The 21,942-nt window shown below is 41.4% G+C and overlaps 1 protein-coding gene across 7 annotated transcripts in view; it reads left to right on the top strand.

The window, feature by feature from the left end:
* The window catches only part of npas3 (neuronal PAS domain protein 3), a 1,321,930-nt gene that overhangs the window by 1,132,970 nt on the left and 167,018 nt on the right, over positions 1–21,942 (top strand). For all 7 annotated transcript variants that reach the window (XM_072568956.1, XM_072568955.1, XM_072568959.1 and 4 more), the window contains one exon: positions 2,127–2,301. In XM_072568956.1, the coding sequence (XP_072425057.1) occupies positions 2,127–2,301 (175 nt within the window). The remainder of the gene's footprint in view (positions 1–2,126; positions 2,302–21,942) is intronic.

The raw sequence follows: 21,942 nt of genomic DNA, 5'->3' as shown, positions 1-21,942 counted from the left end.
TTTCAACACTGGGACCACATCAGCATAACTGCTGATTGTCTTCAGGCAATCAATTGGAAATAAGTAAAGCCAATGGTAATGCCTAACTAAATAATGTTTATTTTAAACATAAATGTGCAATACTGCATATGTATTTCTGTAAATGTAAAACTAGTCACTTTTAAACAATGGAATAAAGATAAATTATTAGCAAAAAGCTAATCTTGTAATTAAATTTAAATTGAAAGTGCTTGGTATTTATTTAGCATAGTTTTAGCATGTTTGAAAATGGCTTCAGAATGAATTAATTGAGCGTATTGTTGTACTGAATGCAGTTTGCTCATGATATAACAATGCAAAAGTATTGTATGGCGAAAGTGAGTGAAGGAAAACAGTTCCTGCTCAGATCCTCAATGCCTTCATCCAGTACCACGGCACACCACAATAACAAATATAAAGTTGGTTATTATTAATCAATTTATTACATTGCTACCATAAGTTTGCGCCAGTAAGATTAATAATTTTTATCTGCACTTCAGTATTGGTTGTAATGTCCTTACTGTTTCCTCCCAGCACCCCCATTGCTCAACTAACTATTGGGATTAAGTCATACCTGTGCAAAATGGACACATTGAGGCAGTATTTGAGGGATGAGGGATCTGACAGAATAATGAAGCAGACATAAGCACTTTTCAGAAAAGTGTGTTATCAAACAAAGCTAAATAAATTTAACTAAATTACTATTTTTCAATTATTCTCACCCACTATATTTGGCACGAAATAGCTTTTAAGATAAAATGTTTTGCTAACCTCAATTCATGCTTAATCTGCTAGGCAATTGTTAATTTAAAGCCAGTGAACATGTGATCCTGAATGTATTATAACCCTCAGTCTTTATAATAAACATCTCTCATCATCTCATATGCACACTTAGTCTAATTATAAATACTTATAGTTTCTGGAAAAATGTTTTGTAACTCATAACATCTTTAGAACATGTCTACTGTTATGATGAAGGTTAACAGAAAGGAAATATTGGAGTGGATTTTCTGAGGAGTGGCAAATCTTCAGCTCTTCTTTTGTATGAAAGAATGGAGTTCCACATTTCTGACAGGAGATTCATTCAGGGCTAACTCAGAAAGATGGGGCCATACTTTTTTTAATAACACAAAACTATCAAAGGGAGACAAATAGCTACCTCTTTACACAAAGGTTAGCTACCATGTACTTGAAAAGTACAGATAGCCATTTTGTCAGTTGCTGTCAAATCATCAGTGCAGAAGGTAAGTGTTATGTTTGGATGTTGCGAGGGTAGTGTGCCAGATAAACAGGATGCCATGTAGGTAGAATTCTAGCTGGGAAGAATTAAAGATGGAAAGGACGTGGTATCCCATGGATAGGATGCCAAATGATAGTGGGTAAGAGACCAGATTAGTAGAATACTGGCTAGGTACCTACCAAATGGATCAGTGGCCAGCTGAGGAAAGGGTACTATGCCAGGGAAAGGACGACAGATGAATTTGGGTCAGGCAATCAGATGGGTAGGAGGTACACTGTCAGGTAAGTAGTAGGGAGCCACATGCGCAGGATGGCAGGGTGCAAGGGGGCAAGGTAAAACGGTGCAGTGTTCAGAGTACCTCGGGGTGCATGGGAGAAATTGGATCTGATGGAGGACAGGTGGAGAGGATGGGTCGGGCCTGGTGGTTGGTGAGGGTGAGGGGCGTTAGTGTTAAGTCGTGTTCTGCAGAATGAGGGAGCAGTGTCAGGTTGAAAATAACTTATCTGGTTATCTAATGCAAGTAATGCTCTTAAACGAGGATTCTCAACACCAATTTGCACTGAGAACAAATTGTGAGGAATATCTGCAGGGGCTAATAATAACCAAGGAGAACATGTTCATTAATCCAAACTTGTAAATTTTATTTCTGGGTTCTTTTTAGTTTAATAAAATGATTAAAAGTGCATTTTAACTTGAAGTGTTTCCATGCAATTACAGAGGTTCTGGATTAGTGTTCAGTAAGCAAAGCGTATTCTGTCTCAGTTTCACCAACTCTAAAGTAGCAACTAACAGCCGTTATTTTCTTAAGTATTGTGGATTTGATTGAAAAGTGAATGCTGATGTTAGACTTTAACTTCTGCCCCCTCAGGTGGAACTGACAGGCAGCAGTGTGTTTGATTATGTCCACCCTGGAGACCATGTGGAGATGGCAGAGCAGCTGGGCATGAAACTTCCCCCAGGGCGAGGCATTCTCTCACAGGGTACCGCAGAGGATGGAGCCAGCTCAGCATCTTCGTCCTCACAGTCTGAGACCCCTGAGCCAGGTGGGAATTTCAATGAGAAAAGGACAGGATTGAGGGCTAGACCTTTGTGAAATGATTGAGCTCTATTTACTGATATGAAGACCAGAGGGAAGCATAAACCTAGATATAGTTAAGATTCCATATAATATTACTGCTCAATGTTCAGAACTGATTGAGCAAGCCTGACTTAATTGAACTGAAAAAATGACGGAAATAAATTTACCAAAATTATAAAATATTTTATTAGCAAGAATTTAAGAAATTCCGATATTATTTTGAGTGTGTCCTAGTTTTTAAAAAGCTGTTTGCAATTTGTGACATTCATGTTCAGCACAGCACTTTTTAAAATATAATTTTTAAATTATTGGTAATTCCTGTGTTTTTTCTGTTTTGTACAATATTTATGTTTCCTGCAGTACATCAGCTAGGAATACAACTTCAAATTAACAAAAGCAATGCATGCAACAATTTTACACAGACTTGCCCCCACCCCCTACTCTGCTCCTTGCTGTTTAATTAGATGAATCAGGGGGGAATGAAGTGAAGCAACATTACTCATTGGGATTCTTTCCAGACTGCTTGCAGACTTTGCATTCAGGATGTTCCCATTTTGATGGTGTTGTACTGATGATAATTTAAGTATTAGGGGAAAATCCATTTATAAATTAAACAAAATGATTTGATATCCATCAGTCCCTTAGTTCATCAAGCTGTTCAAACAGCGGGAAGATTGGCTGGTCTGCTGAGGTCTACCGAGAGCTCTGATAATTAGATCTGCTCAGGATTTATTCTTTACTGATTGGGGCTTTAAATTAATTGAAGTTCCACATTTGTGGCTTTATCCTTTTTGTACTTTTTTTTTAAAGTAGATATTTGATATTCTTATAAGTCAGAGTGGATGAGCGAAAGCAGGAGCAGTTTAAAAAGTGAATTTTCTCTGGAGAAGGAGGTGGAGAATTTAATGAGAGGTCTGATTAAGAGTCTAAGATCTGTTTGCTTACTTGGGAAATCATTATTGTACTAAGAAGGCATGGAAAATTTAATATAGCATTCATTTTCTTGTACTGCATGGCTAATACAAATCCACTCAGGGATGTCTATCTCTAACTTAAAATGCACTGTACGGTGGATAGAATTTATTCGGTATTCTTTACCTATACGTTGTCAAGGATGTATGTGTGATATGTACTGCGCTTTTCTTCCACAAATTATACAGATTAAATGATTTTTTTGTTAAGACATCTTTCTGATTATATCCATTAAAATCTTCCTTTCTGGATATATTTGAACAATTAAAGTTTTTCTTGAGAAACTCACTGTTACAATAGGTAACAGAACAATATAAATTTGTTTCCCAGCTGCTCAAACAGACTAAACTTCTCTGACTATTTGCATGAAAGAATTAAACTCTTTTAATACATTATTGCCATTATATTAATGTAATACTGGCCACTGTGACACTGGCCACTGTGATAAACGTGGCAAATGCTGAACCTGCTCAGTTTTAAAGCTTCTATTTAAATTGCTTTCACTCAAGAATAATTTAATTGTAATGTAATTCTTTATCTTTATATTTTTTCAATATTCATAAAGTGACCAAAACGTAACATGTGTACGGAACTGCGGAATTGAAGATAGGCTGATGTACTGAAGGGCTGCACAAATATCTGCATCAGCATTCAGACTATCAGTCAATCTTCGGTTCCAAGGTAGAGTACACAAACATTGGCTGTTGCCTGAACAGCCATTACTTGAGCAAGCACAAAGCATAAATGAAGTCAATTAAACAGTGCCCATTTGTTACGAACTATTTTGTTATTTAATTCTGTTCCCGGTTGTATTAAAATTTCCCTGCATTGCCTGAAATTGCAGTTTGAGAATTTCTGGATCTATTGTTATTGTCAACAGAAGGCAAAGGAGGAATTCTAAAATCTAGCCAAAGTGTCATGCAGTTGTTTATTCATGAGTGGTTTCACTTAATTTATTGTTTTTGTAGGCATCAAGTGAACACCACACACCAGAATCAATAATCATGGCCATTTTTAGATTAACAAGTTTTTACAAAAACCATGGAATGCAATTTTGCAATATGAAAGTATCTCAAATTATCTTTGGAACTGCATTTGACATATCCTTTCATTATTTATTAAACTAACGATATTCTTAATAAATAAACAATCCTCTCATAACATAAACAATTATTTGAATATATAACTAGAAATGAAAATATCAATATGCAACAGGTCATATTTTAGGATAGTTATGCTTTCAGCAGTCGAAGTATTGTTTTTGGTCATGAATAAACAGTAGCCTTGTGTTGTCAATGTAACCTTTGCATTTTTGTTCAATGACATTGTCTTATATCTAAGTGGTTCTCATTTAATTATATATAGAGCAAACAATAGAAGCCATTTTCTTTGTCCAATAATTGCTTAGATAAACTTTAATGTAGCCTTTATCTGATCTTCAGAAAATCCTTAGATGTAATTTAAAATGCAGGATAACACTTGCATGTAATCTTAAATCTTAAGATATTATTCTCAAATGTATTAAATGAGTCTTAAAATAACTAAATTAAATAGTAATTGATTCAAGAATTGGGCAGTCGTTGGAATAATACCTGTTGTGCAACCGTAGCATAGGTAAGTGCTAATGATATTTGCACAAAGCTGTATACTCGTGTGCTCTTGATACGACTAGTTACAATTTGATCAGTGTTTAATTGTCATGACAGAGGTTGAATCTCCATACTTGTGATGTTTGTCTTTCTTGTCTACCATAATTTTGCAGTTCACTACACTTAGAAATTTCTGGACAATAACAGGGCTGGTACCAAGCTAAGATGAGTTACTCTAAAAAGAAAGGAGGAAAGACCAACAAACAAGTCAGTGTATTTTATTCTTGAATTCCTCCCATTTGGAAATTTTCAGAGTAGTCATGACAGAAGCCTTGAAAGCTTTTCCCCATTAATAGACTTGTGTGTGGGGTGTAGATAGGAGGACCTAATGAATGTTAGACTGCTGCATTAATTTATCGTGCCATATTCAAGCAAAAAGGCAGCATGTCAGACTCATTCATTTCATTTAAGTTTGGTTAAAGTTGTCCACATTATACACTTGCGATGTTAGTGTCCTTAATGATATATTTTCCTGCATTCGAAGACTTTGCACCAGGACTGTGTATTTGAAATTGGTGCTAGATTATTATATCTATGTATCTGAAACCCATGAAGCTGATTTATTCCTGCCCGCAACACAGGGAATTCTTAAAAACTGATAATTGTTTTTAAAAAATACTTTTTTTTTTCACTGGAGCAAAACTAGGGCAGGGGATGTTTGTGCTGTGCCTCCAAGGAAGTCTGTATGGTAAAATTATTCCACCCGAAGATTCCAGCCGCTTCCTCTTTAACATGGACAAGCAGTCGCTCCTGCCCCACCGAACTCATCTCCACCTACCTTGACACTGTCCTATGCCCCCTAGGCCAGGAACTCCCCACATACTTTTGAGACACCACCCATGCCCTCCACCTCCTCCAAGACTTCCGTTTCCCCGGCCCCCAACGCCTCATCTTCACCATGGATATCCAATCCCTCTACACCTCCATCCGCCATGACCAGGGCCTCCAAGCCCTCCGTTTCTTCCTCTCCCGACGTCCCCAACAGTACCCTTCCACCGACACTCTAATTCATTTGGCTGAACTGGTCCTCACCCTTAACAATTTCCTCCTTTGACTCCTCCCACTTCCTCCAGACCAAAGAGGTAGCCATGGGAACCCGTATTGGCCCCAGCTATGCCTGTCTCTTTGTTGGCTATGTAGAACAGTCCATCTTCCGTAGTTACACTGACACCACTCCCCACCTCTTCCTCCGCTATATTGATGACTGCATTGGTGCCACCTCGTGCTCCCGCGAGGAGGTTGAGCAATTCATCAACTTCACCAACACATTCCACCCTGACCTTAAATTCACCTGGACCATCTCTGACACCTCCCTCCCCTTCCTGGACCTCTCCATCTCCATTAATGACGACTGACTTGACACTGACATTTTTTACAAACTCACCGACTCCCACAGCTACCTGAATTAAACCTCTTCCCACCCTACCTCCTGCAAAAATGCCATCCCATATTCCCAATTCCTCCACCTCCACCATATCTGCTCCCAGGAGGACCAGTTCGACTACAGAACACACCAGATGGCCTCCTTCTTTAGAGACCACAATTTTCCTTCCCACGTGGTTAAAGATGCCCTCCAACGCATCTTATCCACATCCGGCCCCTCCGCCCTCAAACCCCACCCCTTGAACCCCCCTGGTGCTCACCTTCCACCCTACCAACCTTCGCATAAACCACATCATTCGACAATATTTCTGCCACCTCCAAACGGACCCCACCACCAGACATATATTTCCCTCCCCACCCCTTTCCACTTTCCACAAAGACCGTTCCCTCCATGACTACCTGGTCAGGTCCACACCCCCCCCCCTCCCCCAACAACCCACCCTCCTGTCCTCGCACCCTCCCCTGTCTCATGGCTGTCTGCTTTCTCCTGGAGCAAAGGCACAAACCAGCCCAGCCCCGCCCCGCCCCGCCCCGCCCCGCCACCACCCTCCTCCTCTGTTTGGCTGAGCTTGTCCTCACCCTCATCAACTTCTCTTTTAACTACTCTTATTTTCTTCAGGTCTAAGGGGTGGCCATGGATATTCGCATGGGCCCGAGTTATGCCTGTCTCTTCTTGGGTTACATGAAACATTCCTTGCTCCAGTTCTATTCTGGACTGCACCCACAACTCTTTCTTCGAAGTTTTGATGATATTGTCGGTGCTGTGTCCCTCTCTCATCTAGAATTGGAAAATTTTATCGATTTTCCTTCAAATTTCCATCCTGCCCTCACTTTTCACCTGGTCGATCTCTGACTCCTCCCTTCCCTTCCTTGACATCTAATAGCCTGGCCACAAATATAAGCCCTTCGACTCCCACAGCTACCTGGACTATACATCCTTGCACCCTGTTTCCTGTAAAGACTCCATTCCATTCTCCCAGTTCCTCCTCTCCGTCACATATGTTCCGACGAGGCCAACTTCAACAAGGGAGCTTCCGAAATGTCCACCTTCTTCCTCAACCAATGATTCCCAGCACCGTTGTTGATAGGGCCTTCAACTGAGTCCAACCCATTTCCCACATTTTTGCCCTCATCCCCTCCTTTCAACAGCAATATGGTTCCCCTTGCCCTTAGCTCCATCCCACCAACATCTACATCCAGAAGATTATCAGCCACCATTTATACCACCTCCAGCAAGATACCACCATGAGACACACATTCCCCTCCCCTCCCTTGTCCACCTTCTGCAGAGAGTGTTCCCTCTGGGATACCCTGGTGCAATTTTCCTTCACTCCAAATCTCCCCCCTTCCCCCACAGCACCTTACTCTGCAACCACCGAAGGTATAACACCTGATCATGTACCTCCTCCTTCCTCAGTATCCAAGGGCCCAAGCATACTTTTCAGGTGAAGCAGCACTTTACCTGCACTTCTCACAATCTCGTCTACTATATTTGCTGCGCACAATATGGTCTCCTCTACATTGGAGAAACAAAGCATAAACTGGGTGACCACATTGCAGAACACCTGCATTCTGCCTGCAAAAAAAGACAGTGAGCTTCCAGTTGCCTGCAACTTTAACACACCACGAGGTCTCATGAGGAGGTTGAACAGTTCACCAACTTCACCAACACATTCTACCCCAACCTTAATTTCACCTAGACCATCTCAGACACCTCCCTCCCCTTCCTGGACCACTCCATCTCCATTAATGGTGACTGACTCAATACTGATATCTTCTACAAACCGACTCCCACAGCTACCTGGACTACACCTCCTCCCACCCTGCCTGTAAAAACACAATCATTTATTCCCATTTTCTCCATCTCTGCCACATCTGCTCCCAGGAAGACCAGTCCCAGCGTAGAACACACCAGATTGCCTCCTTTCCCCTCCCACATGGTTGATGATACCTTTCAGTGCATCTTATCCACTTCCTGCACCTTCCCCCTCAAACCCCACCCCTCTAACTGCAACAACGACAGAACCCCACTTGTCCTCACGTTCCAGCCCACCAAACTCCGTATACATCGCATCACCCTCAGTCATTTCCGCCACCTACAAATGGACTCCACCACCAGAGATATATTTCTGTTGCCACCCCTATCTGCTTTCCAGTAAGACCATTCCCTCTGTGACTCCCTTGCCAGGTCCACACCCCCCGACCAACCCACCCACCCCTCCCGACACCTTCCCCTGCCACCGCAGGAATTGCAAAACCTGTGCCCACACATCCTCCTCACCTCCATCCAAGACCCCAAAGAAGCCTTCCACAGCCATCAGAAGTTTGCCTAAACTTCCACACATCTCATTTACTGTATCCTTTGCTCCCGATGCGATATCCTCTACATGGGGGAGACTGGACCCCTACTCACAGAGTGCTTCAGAGAACATCTCCAGGATGCCTGCACCAACCAACCCCACTGCCCCCCGACCAAATACTTCAACTCCCTCCCCCACTCCCCCGAGCACGTGCAGGTCCTGGGCCTCCTCCATTGCCACTCCCTCACCTTCTGACGCTTGTAGGAAGACGCCTCATCTTCCACCCCATAATCTTCCAACCACACGGCATCAATGTGGATTTCACCAGTTTACTCATTTCTCCCCGTCCTCCACCTTATCCCAGTTCCAACCTTCCAACTCAGCACCGCCCTCATGACCTGTCAATCTTCCTTCCCACCTATCCGCTCCGTCCTCCTGTCTGACCTATCCCCATTACCCCTAACTCCATCCACCTATTGCACTCTCAGCCACCTTCCCCCCAGCCCAACCCTCCCATTTATCTCACCACCCCATTGGCTGACAACTTCTTTCCTTTTGAAGGGCTTTTGTCTGAAACCTCAATTCTCTTACTCATCGGATACTGCCTGATCTGCTGTGCTTTTCCAGCACGACACACTCGACTTTTAACACACTACTCCATTCCCTGGCCAACATCTCCACCTCAGGCTTCTGGTAGTGCTCCAGTGAAGTTCAACGCAGGCTGGAAAAACAACATCTCACTTTCCGCTTGGGGACACAGCAGAGCTCTGCACTCAATATTGAGTTCAATAATTTAAGGGCTTGAAATGTCCCATGTCCTAGACCCCCCAACACATACACACCAAGCCTTGTTATCACATTGATTGCTATTACACACTATCTGTTGTTAGCCACTGACAGCCTCCATTAACAGCTATTCACCCTACCAGCCAGATTGTTATTGACTCCCGTATGTCCAACTGTTCTTCTCTCTCTTTGCGCTCTATCCCTACCTATCGTTTATTCCTTATCCCTTCCCCACCCTAACTTCTGCATATAAATCAACATTTTCCAAGCTACCATCAGTTCTGAGGAAGGGTCACTGGACCCGAAACATTAACTTTGATTTCTCTTCACTGATGCTGCCACACCTGCTGAGCTTTCCCAGCAACTTCTGTTTTTGTTTCTGATTCGCAGCACTTGCAGTTCTTCAGGTTTTTATTATTCCACCTGAATTTGGAACAGTTCTCAGGTACTGAATACTCCCCAGAATGGAAGTTGTGGGTATGCTGGTTGCTATCACAACCCATTCCACTCTGGTTTTCACAGAGGAAGGCTGCTATAGGCTGTGGGGTGATTTTGACCATCAATTAGCAATCATGGGGTTGAGAATGGAGGTGGGTCTGTTCAAGTGAGATCCAATTTCAATGTATCATGGTATCCTTTAACTGAGATGGTTGAAACAGCAGAAGTAGGAGAGGAAAAATGGTGTTGGGCAAGGTAGCAGGTCATTCCCTTCTTTAGGAGAAGTTGATGTTGGGGCCATCCTTAATGCAATGAGGGAGAGAGAGAAGATTATCAAAAGGAAAAACACATCATATAAACGTAAAGTCTTAAACAGAAGTGAATGTACTGGTCATACTGGAGCTCCATTTTGAGTTATATAAGGTATGTCTGACCAACATGTATCATTCTCAAGTTTTACTGCATTTTCCTTCTGGATCTTCTTTCTGGGGGAAGCAGGAGAACGCTATCCACCCAAACCAAGCTGGCATGTATTGAGTTAGTTGAGAATAGTAGCATATGAAATCTCATTAGGGGAAACTGGACCAACTGTCAGCAAGAAGTAAAAATGTATTCATAGCTTTGGGCAAGATGAGTACAACGTCAGATCCCGATAATCCACTTGGAATTCACCCTTCAGTTGGAGGCTGAGGATGTATGCTGCTTTTGAACAAGGGAGGGATTTGTATCGAGGCCTTTATTTTATTCATTCACAGAATGAGGGCATCTCTAGTTAGGTCACCATTTACTATCCATCCCTAATTGCCCAGAGAGCAGTTCAGAGTCAACCGCATTGCTATGAGTCTGGAGTCACATGAAGGACATACCAGGCAAGGATGACAGTTTCCTTCCCTACCATACATTAGTGAACCAGATGGGTTTTTCCCAACAATCAACAATAGATTCATAGCCGTCGTTAGACTGTTCATTCCAGATTTTCTTTTTTTATTAAATTCAGATTCCACCATCTGCCACGGTGGGAATCAAACCCAGGTTGGTTCATTTCAACCATGTTATTTTACAAAGGATCCCTTTCCTTGTGGATAGCTTTCTCCCAGAACATTACTTGGATCTCTGGATTAACAGTCCAGAACTAACACCACTAGACCACAGTCTCCTCTGATATCTCATTATCTTTTTTTCTTAAGCAAGGGCTCAGACAGTAGGAGGAGTTATAAACATCACATTGCAGCAACAGTGAAGAATGGAACAATAGAGATGCCCATTTGGTTCACTAATGTTCTTTAAGAAAGGAAATTGCTGCCTTTATTTGGTCTAGTCATGTGACTCCAGACCGAAAGCAATAACTGTCCTCTTAAATGTCCTAGCAAACCATTGTTATATTAAACTGCTAAAATGTCTCAAAAAGACAACAAAACCAGGCGGACCACCAGGCACTGACCTAGTCACCAGAAATGGCAATGGAAATCTCCACCCTCTGGACCCTGCAGAGTCCTCCTTACTAACATATGGGAGAGAATGCAAAAATAGGGAGAATTGTCTCTCAGACTAGTCAAGCATGACATGATCATTCTCATGGAATTATACCTTATAGATCATGAGAATCGACGTTTCGGGCATAAGCCCTTCTTCAGGATTCCTGAAGAAGGGCTTATGCCTGAAACGTCGATTCTCCTGCTCCTTTGATGCTGCCTGACCTGCTGCGCTTTTCCAGCAACACATTTTTAAGCTCTCCAGCATCTGCAGTCCTCACTTTCTCCTACGTTATAGATCATGTCCAAGACAATACAGTTAGCTTCCTTAAGTATGCTCTGTACCACCAGCAGATAAGCCCTGTAGAGGTGACAACACAATGATATACAGTTGAGTTAGAGTTTCCCTGGTAGTCCTCAACATTGACTGTGAATTCCATGAAATCTCTGAGCATCATGTCTAACATGGGCAGGAAAAGCTCCTACAGATTACCATGTAACCCCATTCCTCACCCCCAGGTGATGAATCAGCACTCCTTCATACTAAACTCCAATTGGCGGAAGTACTGAGCGTGGCAAGGGTGCAGAATTTATTTTTAGTGGAGAATTTCAATATCCATCAACAGAAATCACTCCAGAGCAATACTGCTAACTGGGCTGGTTAAGTACTAAAGGACATTGCTTGGGTCTGGGGCATGTGGTAAAAAAACAAATGAGGGATAAACATGTTGGACCTTATCATCACAAGTCTTTCTGCCACAGATGCATCTGTCCATGACAGTATTGGAAGGAGTGATCACTGCACCATGGCTGTCCCATCTTCACATTGAAGGTATTCTCCATTGTGTTGTGTGGCACTATCACCATGCTAAATGAGATAGACCTTGAACAGATCTTGCAACTGAAGATGGGTGTCCATTTGGCACTGTGGGCTATCAACAGTAGCAGATTTTTATTCAGCCACAATCTTTAACCTCGTGGCGCACCACATCGCTGACTCTACTATTACCATCAAACCAGGGGATGAACACTGGTTCAATGCATAGTGAGGAACAGCATTATTATGACCAGACCTCAGGTCAGGATCCTCAAATCATTATGATTCCAGGCAGGATACCCTAAACTATTAGGCTCCAGAGTGAGTAGGATGAACTGGTTTCCCTTTTTTCACCTGCTGCCTCCATTTGTTGCAACAATGTTAATTTAGAAAGGATCCTTTTCCTTTTGGATATCTTTCTCCCAAACATCATGAACTTACCTTTTAAAATAAGCCAATTTATTTAGGCTTTCTTGAGTTAACAATAAGTGAGTTTAATGATTACTGAACACAAGAAGAAACAAAGATGATACACTTACACACACATAAATATAAGAGGTGAGTTCAAAAGATTATAATAAACAAAATGAGTTAATCTCTGAATTGTTCATGAAGAGTGGATAATTGTATTTTGAGGCTGTTGTAGTGAAGGTCACCAGTTGTATTGATGTTGATAGTTGCATAGTCAGTCTCACCTTTCTTAATTTTGTAGGGTGATAGACATCCTTTTCTCCTGATTTTGTTTTTCAATGAGTTTGTCGCACTTCGAGCGAGAGAACCTTTTGTTGTCCTGCTAGCTAGCTACCTCCTAGCACTCAGAGAAACAGTCTTTACTTACAACATTGATGATTCAGGAGTAGTTCTTCAATTGTGCCTTTGAGCACATGAACACAAGAGCAGATGTTGGTACCCACATGAATGTTCATTTCGACTAGCATTCTCCAATACAGCTGGAACTGGCTTTTTAACCACTACTATTGTTTTTCTTCAAGGAAAAAAAAAATGTTTTACAGCTGCAGTTTTTTTTGTGTCCTCCAGTGGCAAATTAGTTTTGGAATAAAGGGTTAAAACCACGTAGTATTTCAGGGTTTCAATGCACAATCATAACAGCATGCTGGGTTAGCACCAACCATGCCTAAAAATGAGGAGTCAACCTGGTGAAACTGCAGCAGACGACTGTTAACAGCAAGTGATAGGCAGGGCTAGGCAGTTTCATGCAAATAGATTAAATTTGAGTCCTGCAGTCCCGCCACATCCAGTTGGGAATAGTGATGGGTAATGAAACAACTCACTGGAGGAGGAGTATGCTGCACAAATATGCCTATCTTCAGTCCCAGATGAGTCTAGCATATCAGTCCAAAAGACAAGGCTAAAACATTTCTAACAAACTTCAGCGGAAGATGTCAAAGAATGATCAATCTCAACAGATGCCAATCTTCAGCCAATTTGATACACCCTATATGATGTCAAGAAACAGCTGAAGACAATGTATATTTCTTGGCCCTGACTACATTCTGGCAAAGCACTGAAGACTTGTGCTACAGAACCTGCTGCATCCTTAGCCAAGCTGATCCAGGTACCAACACTGGCAACAAATGTGGAAAATTACCCAGATATGTGTGTACACATATCCAATCCAGCCAATTCCCATCCCATCAGTCTACTCTCAAGCATCAGTAAAGTGATGAAAGTGGTCATTAACAATGCTATCAAGCAGTACTTGCTTGGGAACAACCTGTTCACTTGACACCTAATTTAGATTCTCCCAGGGCCAGTCAGCTCCTGATCTCATTACAGCCTTGGTTCAAACATGGACTAAAGAACTATATCCGGAGTAGGGGGTGCAAGTGATTGTCCTTGTCATCAAAACCTTACTTGACCAAGGTGGCATCAAGGAGCCCAAACAAAACGAGAGTCAAGGGAAATCAAGGGGAACATTCTTTACCAGTTGGAGTCATACCTAGCAGAAAGGAAGATAATTGGGTACATCAAGGGTCAGTCACTTCTGTTCTAGGCCATGTCTGCAAGATTTCCTCAGGGCAATGTCCTAGGTCAAACTATCTTCAGCTGCTTCATCAATGACCTTCGCTCCAAACTTAGGTCAGAATTGGAAAGGATTTCTAATGAATTAGGGTGGCACGGTGGCTGAGTGGTTAGCACTGCTGCCTCACAGTGCAAGGGACCTGGATTCAATTCCATCCACAGGATGTGTGGAGGTTGCACATTCTCCCCATGTCTGCATAAGTTTCCTCCGGGTGCTCCAGTTTCCTTCCACAGTGCAGTTTAGGTGAATTGGCCATGCTAAAATGTCGGTAGTATCCAGGGATGTGCAGGCTAGGTGGATTAGCAATAAGAAATGCAAGGTTACAGGGAAAGGCTGAGGAACTGGGTCTGGGTAGGATGCTCCTCAGAGGGTCAGTGTAGATTCGATGGCCCAAATGGCCTGCTTCACTACTGTAGGGATTCTATGATTGCACCATGTTCAACACCATTTGCAACCCCTCAGACTATAAATCAGTCTGTTGCCAAATGCAGCAAGACCTGGACAATATCTGGACTTGGCCTGATAAATAACACGTATCATTCACATTACACAAGGTCCAGGTAATGATCATCTCCAACAAGAGAGAATCTAATAATCGCTTCTTGACATTGAACAACATTATGGTCTCCTTCATTATACACATCCTAGCATTCACCACTGACCAGGAACCGGACTACACACACAAATGCTGTGGCGATAAGAGCAGGTCAGATGCTAGGAATATTGCAGCAAATAACTCACCTCCTGACTCTCCAAATTTACAGTTTACAAGGCACAAGTCAGGAGTGTGATGGAGTACTCCCTACTTGCCTGGATGAGTGCATCTCCAGCAACATTTAAAAAAAAGCATGGCATCTTCAGGACAAAACAGCTTGCTTGAATTAGTGCCAGATCCACAGATATTTGCTTCTTCCTCTAACAATGCGCAACAGTAGTGTTGTGTTGAATACACAAGATGCAGTGTAGAAATTCATAAAAGTCCTTCAACAGCACCTCCCCACCTCCCCTCTGGTGATGGAAAATATGGGTTGCCTGGGTCAGGATGATGAGCCTCCTCACTCATTACAAAGAGAAAATTCTCAAACTGGCAGGAGGTGAATATGACCACTCAGATGAGCAAGGAGCCCTCAATGGCCAACCAAACCAGTTAGCTTCATTGTGCTGTACTGCTCTCCCATTAACACCACTGCCAACTCATTCTTAACCTTCACAAGCTTTCAAACCTCTTACATAACGTACATAATCCCCTCTCTTCTATTAGTGGCAACCAGTGAAACTCCACTAGGAAGCAGCTTGTGCCAGAGACCCTCAGCTGTATTTCATCGCTGAGGAGGAACCAACTTAACCCTCAGAGAATGCTGTCTTTGTGGATAGGCTGTCTTTGTGGATTGAAAAACTAAAGTGATGCCTTTGAGTATGTTTGTCTGATTTCAGTAACTTAACTGATATGACAAGGAGGCAATTACTACACACAATGTGATGGTCATGACTGCAAGAGGTCACGCTTATTTTGCATTCTTAGACAATGAATCGCAGAATCTTTGAAGTATTATGGCACAGAAGAAAGCCATTCACCCCATCATGCCTATACCAGCTTGTTACATGAAGACTATTACCTAGTGCCAACCTTCTGCTTTTTCCCCATGTGATTTTGATCCAAATAATCAATCAATACCCTCTTGAATGCCTCAATTGAACTTACCTCCACCACAGATCAAGATAATATATTTCAAACCCTAATGACTCACTGTTTGAAAAATGAATTTTTAGAAGTAGAATTTAAATTGGGTATCTCCAATGTATTATTGACATCAATTGCTTATGGGTGTGCGAACCGGCATGGTGGTATGGTTATTCTCTTGCATTATCCAATTATACACAATGCATTGATTAAGGTGGAGTACAGATGAAATTGTCCACACTTTGATCTCCACTTGTGTTGAGGGTTGGGACTTGGCAGGTCAGAGACTGATGCTGTTAATATTTTGCTTCCTAAAGAATGAATTTTGTCTTTTCACATAAGACTGAGTTGTTTTTTAGTCTGCTTGCTGTCTGATATGCCTGAAACATCAAATCTTTGAGCGTCAATTCAAATTACTAGAAAATGTCAATTAGTCGAGTTTCTTTTTTGCATGAAATACACATTCTGTTTCTGCAGCAAAAAAACCCCTTCTTAAGCACATCAATTGAAATGGCACTTACACCCATTGCTTAGAAAGAGCTGCATTCTCAGAGGTATCATCCTTCAGATGAGATGTTCAGCTGATGCCCTGTTTGGATAGGCAAACAAAAGGCACAATTTAAAGAAGAAAGGAAATTTCACACCTGCTCTCGACAATGTTTTTCTTCAACTAAAGTAAATATATCATCAAGTCATTAACATAATTTTCTGTTTTATGGGCCTTGTGTTAAATTAGATGTCATATATATTTACATTTAAATAGTGAAAACAACGATCATTGACTATGAAGTACTTTAACAGGTTCCAAGGACGTAATAGGTGCTATACAAATACAAGCCTTTTCTTGGCTAAATACAGAATCCTTAAGCATGAACTGGCAAATATCAAGTCATTGCTAAAAATGCACAGATAACCTTTATGTGCTGACTAATGCCATCTTGCATATCAGTACTTTGGGCTGCAGTAGAGTGAGCTTGAAAGAAGCATCCAAACGCAAAAGATAATGCTGAAGCTTTTGCAGCAATCTTCAGCCAGAAGTGTCAAGTGGATGATCCATCTCGGCTTCCTCCAGTGGGCCCCAGCATTTCAGATACCAGTCTTCAGCCAATTCGCTCCATGTGCTATCAAGAAATGGATGGAGACACTGGATTTTGCAAAGACTACGGGTCTGACAACATCCTAGCAACAGTACTGAACATTGTGCTCCAGAACTTGCCACTCCCCTAGCTAAGCTGTTCCAGTACAATTACAACATTGGCATCTATCCGACAATGTGGAAAAGAACCTGGGTATATCCTTTACATGCGAAGTAGGACAAATCCAACTCGATCAATTATGTTCCCACCAGTAAGGTCAAGCAGCACTTGATCAGCAATAACCTGCTCAGTGACGCCCAGTTTGGTTTCCATCGGGACCACTCAGCTCTGGACTTCATTACAGCCTTGGTTCAAAATGGACAAAAGAGCTGAATTTCAGAAGTAAGGTAAGAGTAACAGCTCTTGACATCAAGGCTGCCTTTAACTTAGTGTGGCATCATGGAGCCATAGCGAAACTGGAATTAATGGGTATCGGGGCAAACTCTCCAGTGGTTGGAGTCATACCTGACAGTAGGAGGTCAGTCAGCTCAGCTCTAGGACATTTCTGCAGGAGTTCCCTACTGGCATTGTGGGTCAACCCAAAGCAGACGAACTGCAGCCGTTCAAAAAGGCCACTGGCTACCAAAGGCAACTAGGGACGGGCAACAAATACTGGCCAGCTAGCAACAGCCACATCCCACAAACATTTAAATAAATAAATGTCTGTCTTTTCAGTTCCTGTCAGTATTGTTCAGTCATTAGAATTACCTTGGCGCATGGCATAATTGTCTAAATTACATAAAGGGTTGCAAAGAGCATCATAGACAATTGACTCAGTCATTCTCCAGATGTGCTGGCAACAGACTCTTCTCAAGGAAGATATATGGTCATTTAAATGCTTCATGTCACAGAACAAAAGTGAAAGTCATTAACAACAACTTAAGGAGCAGTTTTTAAGTGGCACAGTGTCATAAGGTACTTCACAAAACTTTTATCAAGACTAAATTTGAGGGTTGTGTGTCACCGTAATGGTATACCTAACTGTGAGCCAGAAAATCTGGGTTCAAGTCGTAGCTGCCCAAAAGTTGTAATAAAATGTCTGAACAGGTTGATTCAAAATAATTTAGAACTAAATTTGATCACGAGCCACATAACAATATTAGAGTAGGTAAACGAAAGCTTGGTCAAAGAGGCCAGTTTTATCAAGTATCTTAAAGGAAGAGAGCTAGAGGGAGGGAAAAGTTAGGAAGAGACACCAGGGCTGCAGCTCATGCATTTAGTAACTTCTAATGGAATTCAACATTATAAGTTCTGGATAGAAGTTAATGGCACTGTGCTGCTATCAGTACTGAGTTGCTCTGAATATGTAATGTTGTTTCCCCACTGGAGAATAAACTGGGATTAAATTTTGGCTTCACTGCCAGCTTATTAAGTATCTCAATAGAGATGGAGCACAGGCAGAAAAATAAAAGCAGTAGAAGAATGTATACTGTTATAAAATCTACTAGATTTTCCTTTTGGTAACTTTAATGAATGACAAATGATGGAGGGTGGGTAGCATTCCCTCCTTCAGATTTTTGCCTGCATACTGCTGAAGTCATGGTTAATGCCCCCAAGCAGTGAAGGTGAAAAGATGCCCCATTTTTAAAGGCTCGAAGACAAACATCTGATGAAAGGTTCACTTTGTTTTTCTCTCCATAGGTGGCAGATCTGCTGAGTATCTACAGTATTATCTCTTTTTAAAGACAAAAATGATCCTGTTGTGAATCCCTTATTCTGTTACCTTGTGGTCTATAACAAAAGCAAGCAGTTTTGTTTTAATCAAGCAATGATTAATTATGTTTGATACGTTGATGATTTTGACGAGCATATTTTCAGCATCTTCATTTTTTATGCTCCCCTGCTAATGCACATCTTCCTTCGCTTAAGGCTAAGTTGGTCTGTGTAGTAAACCTTTCAAAATTTACGGCAAGTGACATTGCACAACCAACAAGATATGTGTGTTAAGTATTTCCTTTCCTGTGATGCACTCAAACCCTGACAAAGTGCAATATGAGCTGGGGGATTTATGCATCAAACAAGATTTGAATAACATGTAGTCCCAAGGAAAGGCTTCTATGACTTACCATCAACAAATAAATACTTAGTTTCCTTATTCCTTGTTATTATAATTTTTTTTCTGAGGTAGCTATCAGAAGTTTTTTTAAAAAAATATCAGCTGTTAGCCAGATAAGTTAAATAATTCTGGTGAAAGGTCATTGACTTGAAATATTTATCCTCTCTCCTTCTCTCTACTGATGTTTCCTATCTGCTAAGTGTTTGTAGCCTTCTCTGTTTCTGTATCAGTTTTCTAGTAGTAACAGTATTTTAATCTAGGTAATATTTTGCTGTCCAGTCTTTTAAAAATTCTTCTACTATACATGTGCTGGTACTTATATGAACTTCAGGATTACAACACAAACTATAATAAAGGATGTGAGAACAGGATGCTGTGAAAATAATGGCAGGATTAGGTACAGATTTATGAAAAAGAAATCATAGTTAACAAACCAGTTGGAAATTTGGAGAATGTAACCAACAGAATAGACGGGGAGGGAGGGTTGGTGGTGGTGGATGTGTGTGTCTGTTGGGTGGAAAGGGGGGAGGGTGCAATTAAAATAGTATATGTAGATGTAAATAATGGTTTTCATAAAGTCCTGCACAAGAGGTTAGTGAACATGAGATTGAGATTAGAGAGTAATATAGTGGCATAGATTTATTCCTACTCTTTATTTTAATGAGTTATCAATATATCATTTTCAGATTGGCAGGCCGTGACTTGTGATGTACTGTAATGATCAGTGCTTGAGCCCCAGCTGTTCACAATCCATATCTGTGATTTGCTTGTGTGGATTAAATATAATATTTTCCAAGTTTCTAGATAACATAAAACTAGGTAGAAATGTTGTTCTGAGGAGTATGCAAAGATGCTTCAATGGAATTTGAAAATGCCAAATGAGTGGCCAAAAATATTTAACAGATCGTAGAATCCCTACAATATGGAAACAGGCCATTCAGCCTATCAAGTCCACACCGACTCTCCAAAGAACATTCCACACACCTAGTCTATGCATTCCTGAACACTCTGGGCAATTTAGTATTGCCAATCCACCTAATCTGCACATTTTTCGACTGAGGGAGAAAACCCGAGCATCCAGAGGAAACCCACACTGATAGTTACCCAAGGGTGGAATCGAGCCCAGGTCCCTGGCTCTGTGAGGCAGCAGTGCTAACTACTCAGCCATCATACCACCATAGATGGAAGACAATGCAGAGAAATATGAAGTTATCCTTTTGATAGGAAAAATGGTGAGAGTCTGGAAAGTGTTGAACATTAAATAAATTTGGGTGTTTTGTTTATGATTCTCTGGAAGTTAATATATAGATACAACAAACAATTAAGAAGGCAAATGGTATGTAGGCCTTTGTTACAATGAGAGTTAAGAATAATGATGTCTTACAGCAATGTGAGACTACACATGGAGTTTTGGTCTCCTTACCTAAGAAAAGATACCTTTGCCAGAGTGCAGATGCAATGAAAAATCACTGTAGGGATAAAATAGACTGAATTTATATTCTCTGGAATAGATAAAAATGTGAGGTGATCTCATTCAAACTTATAAAATTCTTATAGGGCTCAACACATTAGGTGCAGGAACGATATTTCTCTTCACTGTGGAGTCAAGAACCAGGGGAGACAGGTCTCAGAATAGTCAGAGGAAACAGTCTCAGAATAAGGGATAAGCTATTTAGGACTGAGAAGAGGAGAAATTTCTTCACTCAGTGAGTGTTAAATGCTTGTAATTTGTACCCCAGATGGTAGGGAGGCTCAGTTACTCAGTACATTCAAGACTGAGGTAAATTCCTACATATTAAAAACATGGCAAGATACGGTGAAAGTGCAGGAAGTGGTGCTGATGTTGAAGATCAGCCATGATCTCACTGAATGGTGGAGCAAGTTTGAAGAGCTGATTGGCCACTTTGGGAGTCATGGACACATATGTGACCTTGACAATAAATTGTGCAGGAAGTGGTTCCAGTTGCAAAAACCTGTCCTTCAGGTTTTGAAATTCAAGCAGTGGCTAGAGTCACTGCGATATATCTTCAGATCTGAGAACTAAATTGGTAGAATGTTGAACAAAGTGGACACAGTGCAGATTATGACCAGGCAGGCACAGGGGAAATGGGTGGCAGCTAGATAGTCTAGAAAGACTAGACAAATAGTGCAGGGGTTCTCAGTGTACCTCTCTCACTATTTTCCCATTTTGGATACTGGTGAGTGTGATGATTCATCAGAGGAATGCAGTCAGAGCCAAGGTTGTGACACTCAATGTAGCTCAGCTGCAAAGGTGCAGGGGATGGGAGTGGAAAGTGGAAGGTTAATAATGGTTGTAATTTGATAACTAGAAGAGCAGAAGATGTTTCTGTGACCAATGACATGATTTCAAGATGGTATGTTGCCTCCCAGTATCAAGGTCAAGGATGTCAGAGAATGGTTGAGGGGCAAGAGTCAGAGGTCTGTGTCAACATTGACATCAGTGACATTGATAGAAAGAGGGATGAGGTTCTATTAGTAGATCTTCGGGAGTTAGGCAAAATACTGAAAAGCAACAATTCTGAGGCAGTAATCTCAAGAATACTCCCAGTTCAACATGGTTATGAATGTTGGAAAAGGAAGACTGAGTGTGACTGGAATAATGATACAGGATGGAGGGCTTTCAATTTCTGAGGCAAGTGAGACCTGTATTAGGAGGTTAGCTTACACCTTAGCAGATCGGGGACTAGTATCTTTGTAGGGAAATTTGCTTGTGCTGTTGCAAATGGTTTAAATTAACTGTCAGTGGAACTTATATTGGAAATCGTGTTAGAAGACAAGCAAAACAGGTTATGGGAAGTACAAAGACATAAATGAAAGTGGAATGCAACTAAAACAGATCCAAGAATTGGCT

The sequence above is a fragment of the Chiloscyllium punctatum genome, chromosome 4 (genome assembly GCF_047496795.1).
Source record: "Chiloscyllium punctatum isolate Juve2018m chromosome 4, sChiPun1.3, whole genome shotgun sequence".
Classification (NCBI taxonomy): Eukaryota; Metazoa; Chordata; class Chondrichthyes; order Orectolobiformes; family Hemiscylliidae; genus Chiloscyllium; species Chiloscyllium punctatum.
Note: the sequence above shows the minus strand (reverse complement) of the source record. Positions and strands in the feature narration are given on the sequence as shown.